The following is an 11,870-nucleotide window of genomic DNA, read 5'->3' on the forward strand; positions in this document are numbered from 1 at the left end:
AAAAAAAAAAAAAAAAAAGACTACTTTTTTAGTTTTCCACACAGCTAGGTACAGCCATGTCTCTGAGCTCTGGCTGGTGAAACAAAAGGAAGTGTGTTGTCTGGGACTTCCAGGGATGATACTTAAAGGGAAACAACTCAGCTGGGAAATACGCTATTCTTGCCTTTTCCCACTTTCCCCCTTTCTTTTTCCTGGAATGTGGATTTGATGGTTGGAGCTCCAGCAGCTGTTTTGGACTATGAAATAGTATGAGGATTGGAAACCACATGCCGAGAATGGCAGGGCAGAAAGAAAGAAGTCTAAAGAGTCTGATGACTTTGTGGAACTGAGGGGCGTTTAGTCAACTTATATTGCAAGCCATACTCATAGAATGCCTTTCTTAGTAAAGCTATATTTCTTCCCTCTCTGTTTTCACTGGGGTTTTAGTCTAAACTTGATTCTTTTAGCCTTTTTCCTAACATAGCTTGTGTCCTGAGATACAGCTAGAAACAATTTGATCAAATATTTCAAGAGAGCAAAAGAAAAAAAGGGTTACCAACTTCCCAGCCTGAAATAGCAGCGTCCTCTTTGTCCTTCGGCCTGCCTCCTTTATTCAGTGAGTTCTATGTTGTAAGGTCCATTCCTTATGTCATTCTCCTTCCTGCCTTTACATTCTGTATCAGTTAGTATACTTTCAGCTGCAAGAAAAAGAAACCCCAATTTTAAATATCTTAAACAATAAGGGGATTTATTATCTCACAAAAGAAACTCGGCAGTAAGGTGATCCTAAGATTGGTTAATTCAGCATCTCAGCAATGTTATCAGGGACCCAGATTTGTTTCCATTTTTCTTTCATCTTCAGCATGGTCTTCATAGGCTAACTCCCCTCAAGGGAGTCTGCAGTCCCAGACATTATGTGCAGGTCCAAAAACATCCAGCAGACTATAAAGGACTATTTTTCCCTCATGCTTGTTTTCATAAGAGAGAAGAAATTTTCCTTGAAGGCCTTTCAGCAAACTTACCCTCACGTCTCAGTAGCCAGAACACATGCCCATCCCTATGTCAATGACTGGCAAGGGAGAACGGGTCACCAAAAATGACTCAGACCACAGAGGATTAATTCTGATTACTTGAAGTAGTGGGCTCTGCCAACAGGGCAGAAGGTGGTCGCTCTTGGGAACATCATCACAAGTGAACAAGGGCCAGGCCCAATGGCTCATGTCTATAATCCCAGCACTTTGGGAGGCTGGGGAAGGTGGAACCAGCCTTGGTAACATAGGAAGACTCCATATCTACCAAAAAAAAAAAAAAAAAAAAATTAGCCAGGCATGGTAGCATACTTGTTCCAGCTGCCCGGGAGGCTGATGCAGGAGGACTGCTTGACCCCAGGAGGCCAAGACTGCAGTGAGCTATGACCAAGCCACTGCACTCCTGCCTGGGTGACAGAGTAACATTCTAATTCAAAGAAAAAGAAGTGGGCAAGGAAAAATGTGAATACAGGAGAGACAATACATATGGAGAGAGTAAGGGTATAAATTTTAAGGTTTCAGTGAGTGAAAAAAAAAAAAGCATACAGACAGGTTAGGCATCACTAATCTGAAAATCCCAAATCCAGAATGCTCCAGAATTCGAAACTTTTTGACTGCCAGCATGACACCATAAGTGGAAAATTCCACACCTGACCTCATGTGATGGGTCACCATCAAAACTTTGTTTTATGCACAAAATTATATAAACGATTATATAAAATTACCTTCGGGGTATGTGCATAAAGTACAGAAGAAACATAAATGAATTCTGTGTTTATACTTGGGTCCCCATCCCCAAGATATCGCATGTATATGCAAATATTGCACAATCTGAAAAAAATCCAAAATTCAAAACACTCCTGGTCTCCAAGCACTTGGATAATAACCTTGTTATTGTCAGAAACCAGGGATATTTGGATTTAATATTTCAAAGGAAGAGTAGTAGGATGTTTAAAAGGTTGAGTGTGTTACTGTGAAAATGGGTGGAAATTAGATACAATGGAGAAGGCCATTAGTACTAAAGTCAAAGAATGAAGAGGCTGGCAACAAGATTTCTCAAAAGGTCAGGATACTGAGGTTATGGCAGACAGGTCTCTTGGGAGGGAGGTGGCCGTGGTCTGGATTGATAGCACGTGCTCACAAGAAAGTCTCCAGATAGTCTGCTGGTACATGGGTCTGGAGCCGGGTCACAGGTCCTGGTACTTTCCAGCTACCTGGGGCAGCACAGGCAAATGGCATAACCTCTCTGTATCTCAGTATCCTCATTTTACAAGGAATCTGTCCTGGTAGTTCAGGCCATTCTGGAAGAGGGTAAGGCCCTGACATGTTCCTGTTGGAACCACTACAGGGCCCAGAAGACTGATGAGGCTGCCAGGTATGGCAGATCAGCTCAGCTGTTCTCAGTAGCCAACCCCTCCCTGTGTGGGTTCCCTTTACTTGGCCGTAGGTGATCTGGCTATAACTTGGCACTTCTAGTTGGGGCATCCCAGACCAGGAGGAAGGTGAGGCTTCCTGGCCCCTCTACCTGGATGGGGCCTTGGCTGGGATTGAGGTGGGGGAGGTGGGCATCCTCTGTAATGGCCAGAGCAGCCACCCTGTTACTACGGCGTATTTCACTTTTAATTCTGACATATAATGTAATGATCTTTTTTAAGGCCCGATGATATTATCTGCCTGACTAGATTATTGAGTCTTCATCATCTCCCGATAAATTTATGGCCAGGATGAAGCTCAGGATTTATCATCAGTCAATAGAGCTCGATACTCTAACAAGGCGTGTAATAAGATATACATATTTAATGATCCAAGGGGAGGAGCGCTAATGGGAGTTGAGTGAGTGGTCCATGGGGCTGGGGCTCTGCCCTAGGGTTGCCATGGCTGTGGGGACATGGATGTGGTCTTTGCCCTATGGGCCCCAACTCTGGTCTTTCTCAGGACTGCCTCAGTCTCCTCCTTCCCAAGAGCCTGAGGAAGGGAGAGGTAGGGAAAGGAAGAGGCAGCATTAGGGCCAGGCCAGAGCTAGGGCCCAAGCATTTTCAGCCCAAAGGGTGTATGCACCCCCTGAGAACTTCGCTCCCGCTTCCAGGCCTTGGAAGGGTTGGGGGTGTCCTTAGACCTGTACGCCCAGGCCCCTGAGCATTAGGGCGAGCCCACAGGGAGGGAGTGCCGGGGCTGCGTGCCCAGGCCGCACTGATGGTGACGGATGGTTTTTCATTATAGCCTCTCAGGTCCTGCCCGCGCCCTGTGTGGAAATTCTATTTATTCCCTAATTTGTAAAAATTCCCTCTTTATCTGATCCCAATCAGGGCGGGGTAATTGGCTCTCTGGGGCAGCGGCTGGGGTCCTTGATGAAGAGCTATGTGGATGTGCCCAGCCCGGCCCCCACCCAGCCTGCCACCAGGGCCCACAATTAATAATGATTTGCAAATGGCAGACAAGCAATAACACAGAAAGATGTGGCGTCCGTGCTGCCTCTTCATTTCCTTCCCTCGCAGATATAAATGGCCACAGAACAAAAACCCAGCACTATAAATTCTAGAATTAGTTATTCACCGGGATAAATGGGGCCCGGAGCCACCAGCCACTCTCCCTGCCACCGTTCTTGCCTGCTTTCCCTGATCCAGGTTCTGGCCCCATGTCTGTCTTGAGCCTGGCGCCTGACTCTTCTGCCTCTTTGGCTCACAGCACAATTCCTCAGTTTCTTCCCATTACTCCAGCTACCTCCTCCTGTGTGGCCGAGACTTGGGAGTGGTCACCTGGTCTGGGCCTGTAGCTTCCTCTGCAGGGCTGGAGCCAGCAGGTGGGATCCTCCCTCCACCTCTTCATGTGGACCTCCCTGGCCTACCCAGTGTGGTTTCTGTCCTCATTCTGTATTGGGGTTTAAATGAAGCTGACATGTCCTGCCAAGCCTGGGAGTCTGGATAAGGGTTGGTTTTGGGTATCATCTTTGGCATTTGGGACCAATCCTGTCCCTTGGCCAAATCTGAGTTGAGTTCCTGGTGGCCAAATGCACTGTAAGTGACATAAGGGGTTTGATGCTGTGCTTACTGGTCAGGCAGTTCTGGGATGCTAGCAAAGGGGTTTCCGGGCACCGTGCCCTCCCGGCCAGGCACATCCCCCCCCCAACCCCACTGCCCCCAAGTGGCTGTGAGCTGGCGGGTAATGGGCGTGTAATGGCCTCATTTCCATGCCTGGCCTCCAGGAGCGGCGGTAAGTGTTTGATTGCCTTAATTTCCAAACACATCATTATCCCAGCTTTACCAGCGCTTAATAAACACTTTATGAGGATTTTTTTAAAAACATCTTCGGTCCGCATACTTCTCTGAAGTGATAAACTCTAATTAAGTCTAATATTTAAAAATATGGTAATGGTGAGTTGTTTGAATAAGTGGACTGCATTTCTGTAATTTCATTATTACGTAAAACACGCTAATTATTTGGAGCGCGCTTATTACGGTGAGAGAAATCGCCTGCTAATCAAGATGAAATTGCCTTTTCCCCTTATTGTGGAACCATTGTCATCCTTCACCATCAGCCTGTGGCACCTCCAGGCACCTCGGTGGGGTGGAGGGGGCTGAGGGGAGGGGCTGAAAGGGGTCACTTTGGAGTGGAGGCTATAAGGACCCTGTCTGGGGGAAGGGGGGAAGCTATGGGAGCCATGGCTGTGGGGAGAAGGGAGTGTGTCTAGGAAGTGTGTCAGGTGGGCCAAGGTGGTCGTGAATGGGGGCTCGGGACTGTGTAGGCCATGTCTGAGACAAGGGGGGGTGGGGATATCAGGATATTATTGTTGGAATAACATTATTTTTAGATGTTATTGGAATTACAAAAATAATAACTAACCGAGCTACTGTTTTAAGCACTTCACAAATAACTCATTTCATCTTTTAACAACACTTTGAGGGCCGGGTGCGGTGGCTCACGCCTGTAATCCCAGCACTTTGGGAGGCCGAGACGGGCGGATCACGAGGTCAGGAGATCGAGACCATCCTCACCAACATGGTGAAACCCCGTCTCTACTAAAAATACAAAAAATTAGCCGGGCGAGGTGGCGGGCGCCTGTAGTCCCAGCTACTTGGGAGGCTGAGGCAGGAGAATGGCGTGAACCTGGGAGGCGGAGCTTGCAGTGAGCTGAGATCCGGCCACTGCACTCCAGCCTGGGCGACAGAGCCAGACTCCATCTCAAAAAAAAAAAAACAACACTTTGAGGGAAGTTATTGCTATAATTATTATTATTCCCATTTTAGAGAAGAAGAAACCAAAACAAAGAGAAGTTAAATAGAATTCAGGAACTTGCTCAAGTTCACATGGTTACTGAGTGGTGGAGTTTGGATTCAAACCCAGAAGCAGGATATACTGGGGCTGTCTGCTGTGTCAGTCCTAAACTCACTGTCTTGGCCTCCGTCTTCCTTCTAAGCTAACATTTGATGCTAAACCTTAAACTGCACCCAGCTGTTGGGTCCCCATCACAGAGTTGCCAGATAATACAGGGTTACAAATAATACAGGACACTAAATTTGAATTTCAGATAAATAATTTTTAGTATTAAAAAAATAATTATGTCCTGTATGGAGCTGGGGCTACATTTAATCTGGCAGTCCTGTGTCAAGCAGACCTAGGCCATTACTGCTGCCAGGATGTCTAGACAGACAGATGTGGCAATAGTTGAGGTTCTAGAATGTGGACACACCCAGGGATCCTGCTGTGTCACCCTTACCATGCATGGTTCCTACTCCTTGCACTGTTTTCCATACCCCCTCCCAACTACCCTACCCTATCTCTGCTGGTCCCTGTTCCATGGACTCTCGCCCCATTCCTCACCATGTCCTGAAGATCACTAATAAAGTGCGTTACCAAGCTAAGCATTCCGCAGGCAGGAGGCCTGTGGAGACTCCAGCAGACCTCAGGATGTGTCTGCATGCTCCTTTAGGCCACACTGCCTCTTAGTCCCATAAGATCAGCAGCTTGCCACCCTACTGTCCCTCCTGTTCCCCTAGTTTGATTGGCTTCTTTGATCATTTCACATACATTCTCTCCTGCCTCCAACAGACACATGTATGGGAATTGTATATATGATAGAGGTGTCATTTCAAAAGGATGGGGAAAGTGTAGACAGTTCAGTCAGTGGTGGTAGGACAATTGGCTATCAGGGGAAAAAAGTTAAGAGTTTTTATTTCTTACCACACACAAAAATAAATTCCAGACAGATTAAAAAGTTAATATAAAAAAACTGAAAGTATTAGAAGAAAACATAGGATAGTTGTGTGTGTGTGTGTGTTTAATAATGCTGAGATAGAGAAGACATTAGCCTAGAAACCGTAAAGAAATGCCTGACAAATTTAGATGTCCCATAGGAATATGACTTATCCAAAGCTAAGTTCATCACTGCCCCAAATTTGCATCTTCCCTGGTATGCCTTATCTCAGTGAGTGGCACTGAGATCCTAGATGCTCTCCCTCTGCCACCCTAATCCCCCCATTAAGGCTTGCTCATTCTGTTTCCTAAAAATTCTCTTACCTCCATCCACTTCCCCCACATCTTCAATAGATCTTCTCCATTTCCACTGCCACTGGCCTAGTTCTGGGCCATTATTTCTGGTCTGGACCACAGTACAATCTGCTAATTGATCTGTCTGCCTTCAGGGTTAATCCTTCTAATCCTGTCCTCACATCTAGGATGATAATTCTGAAACACAGATCTGGTACTGTCATTCCCCTCCTTAAACATGTTAATGTCCATCATTCTCAGAATATTAACATCTTAAGCTCCTTAGTTTAGCATTTGGGTTCTTCAGGATTCCCTTTAGTCAGTCACTGACCACCAGCTTCATCTGACACTCCCTTCTGATTCTTCATCCCCCCCACCCATCTGATAAACTTAATTTTTTTTGGACACTCCACATTTCACCTCCATAAATGTGCCTATGCTGAGAACACCTTCCTCACCCCAACCCTAACTGGGTGGGCTAGCTCCCTCCCCCATCCCCTAAGACCTCTGCTTAACAACTCTGGAGTCTTTTCCTAATCCTCAAACAGAACTAGATTACTTTTCCATGCATCCTTTTCTCATAGCACTGCACACCTGACAGGGCTATCTTTGAGTTCCTTGAGGGCAGGGAGCTACAGAGTCTTGCATATCCCTCAGAAGCATTACGGTACAAGATCACTGAACATACAGAAGGTGTCAGTGCATGTTTGCTGAATGAATGAGTACATGAATGAATGGACTTCTCATTTCTTGGGTCCCCTTCCTCCTGAGGGTCTCCCTAGCCCAGGCCCTGCTTCCTGTCCACTGTCACTCAGTTCCCAGGTAAGTACCACTAATGGAGAATATCAGCCTCAGGTTGTTTGCCCTTTGTGAGCTCTTTCTGGGTGTCCTAAGTGATCTGAACAACTCTTCTGTGTGCAGATTCTTTGTCAGGCAGACATTTGACTGTCCTTGGGCCCAGCCAACAAGCTTATCCTTCCTTGTTAGGTGCTAGCCCCACTAATCTTCTCTCAGGGATTTATGCAGCTGCACTCCTCACATTATGGTCCTGGCAATATAAAAATATTTCCAACACTGAGAATATTAATGCCCCAAAAAAGAGGAAAGGGTCATCTTGTCACAAATTGATGATCCTGCAGAAACATAAAAACAGGTTAGCCTGGCCAGGAAGGTGCTCACGCCTATAATCCCAGCCCTTTGGGAGGCCGAGGTACAAGAATTGGAGGCAGAAGTTGCAGTGAGCTGAGGTCACGCCACTGCACTCCAGCCTGGGTGACAGAGCGAGACTGTCTCAAAACAAAACAAAATGAAACAAAACCAAAGGTTAGCCTTCTAGAATTTGAAGGTGAGGTAGACCTACTCTTGGAGGCCTCTATTGTGGGTGCAAGGCTGTGCTCCCTGCCACCCCACTCCCACCCTACAGCAGCTTCTTGCTGGCCTCCATAGCTCAATGAGAGGTGCTGGAAGGCAAGCCTGGTAACCCAGGTGGCCCCCAGAGCTTCAAGCAGAAAACTTTCCAAGAGACTATGTTGCCACCAGACTCACCCTGCTGCTCGCTCTCTCTGAATTTTTGGCCTATTAAAAGCCCCAGATCTGTCTCTAGTGCTTCTGCCAAGCTTCCTCACTTTCTAGTAGGGCCATAGACTTAAAAAAAAAAAAAAAAAAAAAAAAAATTATCAGGCTTCAAGGGCTGGAAAAGACCCTGGAGCTGGAAGTCCATGGCTGTCATTCCACTGACGCTAGGTGAACTGGAGCAAATTTCTTCCTTTCCCTGGTCTCTCTTTATTGTAGTGGGCCAACTGCAACAAGTTAGACTCCAGAAATACCCAGTAAACAGGATCTGAAGTCAGAATTTGGAGTGAATGCCAATTTGGTTTCACCAAGTCTGCCGGCCCCTATCAGGCATCTGTGCTATCAGTTGTATACACTTTCTCACCACTAGGTCCTCCAGAAAACTAGCTTCCTTGCCTTTTCGTCAGAAAGAGGAGGTATTCCAAGCATAAAGAACAGCATGTGCAAAGATACGGGTGCAACACCTTGTTCAGTCCTCACAATAACAGCAAGGCCATTATCACCCTAGTAGAGGAACCTAAGTATTAGAGACGCTAAGCCCTTGCTGCGTGTTATGCAGCCAGTGGGTGAAGTTTAGATTGGAAACATGTCTTTCTGTCTCCAAAACCCACTTTGTCATTTTCAGAAAACAGTGAGTGGGGGTCCTTTAGAGTCCAGGGATTGAGGGTTGAGCATGGCAGAGACCAGAAATAGCAGGGATCAATTTTTGTGGAGTCTTTAAGACACATTACAGAGTGTAGACTTTAAACTGAGGGCAAGGAGAGCCATTGAATGGCTTTAAGGAAGAACATGATCAGATTTATGTAAGAAAAATCACTTTGGCTGTAAGAGAATGAATTTGAGGGAGAAAGAGGACAGCTGTTGTAATACAAGATGATTAGGCAGAGAATAAGAAGAGAAAATCTGCAGAAGTTCATACTTGATTAGATTTGGAGAGTGAGGGAGAGGGCAAAGTGGCAACATGACTCTCAGATTTCTTCTTTGGGCATTTTGGGTGGATTATGGTGCCATTCACTGGGACGGAGAACATAGCAGGTTGAGGGGTAAGCAGCAGCTTGGAGAGAAAATTAGCTCATGATTGGATGTTTAGGGTTTATCTAGAAAGAGATGTTCAGGAATATGTGGTGTGGAGCCCAGGAGCTGTCCAGGCTGGAGACGGCGATCTTCAGGGGGTAGCCTAAACTCACGATTTAGATGAAGTCATCCAGTGTGTAGAGTGGGGAAGAGGTCAAGGACAGAGATTGGGACATGGGGACCCTCTCCCAGCACAGGGCCAGGCACAGGTGGGAGATCAGTGCTTGCCCACTGGATGGCTGGTGGCCTGGGGGTTGGGGCTGGGACATTCACTTGGGCCAGGGGAAGCAAATTGAATGATCTGTCCAGCAATGAGGGAGGAGCCAGATGAAGTCAATAGAAAACTAATTTTCTTTTCTGCTGGAAGAAATGAGGTGTGTGGCCGCTGGGTAATTGCAGATAACGAGGGGACTTATTCTTAATATGCACAGCGGCCATGGTCCCTAGGGTACAGGAGACAGGAAGGATTGGAGGTGCCCTGATAGGGCCAGACTTATTTGGGAAGAAAATCACCCTATCATAGTCCCTCTACTGGCACCACCACAGCTCATGGGCCCCATCCTAACCCCTCCCCCTCTTAGGCCCCTTCCTGTCAACTGCCTAGCACAGCCCCTCCCTCCTCCACCCTCTACCCCCACAGCACAGGCGCACACACTAAGAGAGACAAATGATGGGGCCTCAGCTGAGCGGGGTGCGTGTCCGGCCCATAAACCACGGGGATGGGTCACGTCTGGAGTTGCCATGGCCGCCACTACCCACCCATCTGTCTTCCTACTGTTCTGCCTCAGACCAGCCCATACGGCTTCCTGAGTCCCTGGGGGAAGGTGTCACCTCTCCATGCCCACATCCACTGCAGGTACCTCCACACTGAGCTCTGCAAGACAGAACCCTGTCTGACTTGCCTGCCCAAAGCAGGCTCCGCAGAGCTAGGATCTGGCTAGTGATGCAGGGTGTGGGCCGACCAGAGACTGCGCCTCCTACTGCCCTTGTCTAGTGCTGGAGGGTCCCCTTCCTAGGCTAAGGTCCTGGCAAAGGTGGGCCTTGACAGGCAGAGAATTCCTGACCCCACCTTGACCTTATTACCCCCAACACTTGATTATGACATTGATGTACAATATTTCTACAATCACAGCATCGATCCTATGAAGGCTGGTGGTGGCTGAGGCCCTGGTTATGGCCCAGGAGCATCTAAGGGAGATGGGAGAAGAGGCAGGTGAGGGGATAATGAGTTGGTGGCTGCGTGGGCAGCTGAATAGAAAAACTCAAGGCACTCAGGCTGCTTCTCTCCTAGGCTTCCTCTAGTGGAATAAGCTCTGGGCAGGTGCACTTCCTGCTGGTGGTGGCAGTGGTGAAACAAATCCTGGCCCATGTCCATGATACTGAGGCCCCAGAGGCCTGATCCTGCAGCCTCCAGGGTTCTAGAACTGTTGAAAGCATCCAATACTGGATAAATTGTTTGTGATAGTCTAATACAGGCAGACATATTCCACAACGTATGGGCAGAAACAGGGCCCAAAAAGGGACTAGCACCCACTTTGAGCCTACTAGGACAGAGGCAGGGCTTCTGCCAACATATACAGGAGTGTCTGGTAGAGGGCTGATGGCCAAGGCTATGAGGAGGACCACAAATCTGGACCCTCCCCATCCTGTCAGAGCTGCACTGGAACAGGTGCCCAAGCAAGTTGCTGTTTGAGCACACAAGCCCAGGACACAGGGCAGGTGTGTTTCCCAGGGCCCTGGGCCAGCAGTGCCGAGCCTTGTGCCTTGTCACTAGTGATTATGGCCTGGGTCACATCTTCCACACACACGAAAGTCCCGGCAAAGTCACCCTGGCCGTGGGTGTGATGAATGGCCGCCCAGTAATGAAATGGAGACATCAAGGCGGGTGGCGGGAAGACGGAGTGTGGCGGACGGGCCGTCCCCACGCGGCGGCAACAAGAAGGATCGCCCAGCGGCCGGGGGCCGTCAAGGGAGAAATTACACATTTACTCTGCCTTTTTCTTACTGCGACGGTGCCCATACATCACCGCTGGGGCTGGGGCGGGACATGCCGGCCAATTTCCAGCATGAATTATGGAACTGAGAAGCATCAAGACCAGGCTTCCTGCTGGCCCAGCATCACCCAGCCCAACCTGAAGCCAGGGGTGCTGTCACCCGGGGATGGGACCACCTTCTCTAAAGCCTGTGGCTCCTGAATCTGACCCTGCTTCCCACCCCCGCCCTTGTAAGAGCACCTGTGGGCATGGAGGGGAAGGATCTGGGGCCGATCTAAATGTCTTCTCTCCTTTTTAGACGACTGCAAGAACATTGCCAACATCATGAAGACACTCGCCTATCGAGGCTTCATCTTCAAGCAGACATCGAAGCCATTCTGATTGGCCGAGGACAGGATGGGGCAGGACAGGGTAGCTGTTTGGCCCAGCCCAGAATCCTCCTCTCCCTCACCAGAGGGGAAGAGGGAGAGTGGCATAGCTCTGCATCCAGAGTGTCCCCCAGCTGCCCTGTGGGCTTGTGCCCTTGGCGTGGGCTTGTGCCCTTGCAAGGGCTTGGCCACTTGGCCCTTCTGGAGCAGACACTTTGTGCCCCCCATCCCCACCCCTCAATCTCAGCCCAGTATTAGCCCCTCCCATTGCGGGCCTGGGCTAGGGGAACCCAGGCACTCACCGCCTCCTCCCTGGTACACAGGCTTCTGTGGGGCCAGCAAGCCCCCCCTGTGCCCCCTCCCATCCATAG

General features: G+C 48.7%; 1 protein-coding gene across 12 annotated transcripts in view; it reads left to right on the plus strand.

Moving 5' to 3' along the window:
• The window catches only part of ERI3 (ERI1 exoribonuclease family member 3), a 136,212-nt gene extending 124,342 nt beyond the window's left edge, over positions 1 to 11,870 (plus strand). For 11 of the 12 annotated variants that reach the window (XM_017881848.1, XM_017881846.1, XM_017881853.1 and 8 more), the window contains one exon: positions 11,430 to 11,870. In XM_017881848.1, the coding sequence (XP_017737337.1) occupies positions 11,430 to 11,512 (83 nt within the window). In that variant the 3' untranslated portion in view covers positions 11,513 to 11,870. The remainder of the gene's footprint in view (positions 1 to 11,429) is intronic. The other variant, XR_001887293.1, reaches the window with a different exon arrangement.

Source organism: Rhinopithecus bieti, unplaced genomic scaffold (assembly GCF_001698545.2).
Source record: "Rhinopithecus bieti isolate Rb0 unplaced genomic scaffold, ASM169854v2 scaffold_12155, whole genome shotgun sequence".
Classification (NCBI taxonomy): Eukaryota; Metazoa; Chordata; class Mammalia; order Primates; family Cercopithecidae; genus Rhinopithecus; species Rhinopithecus bieti.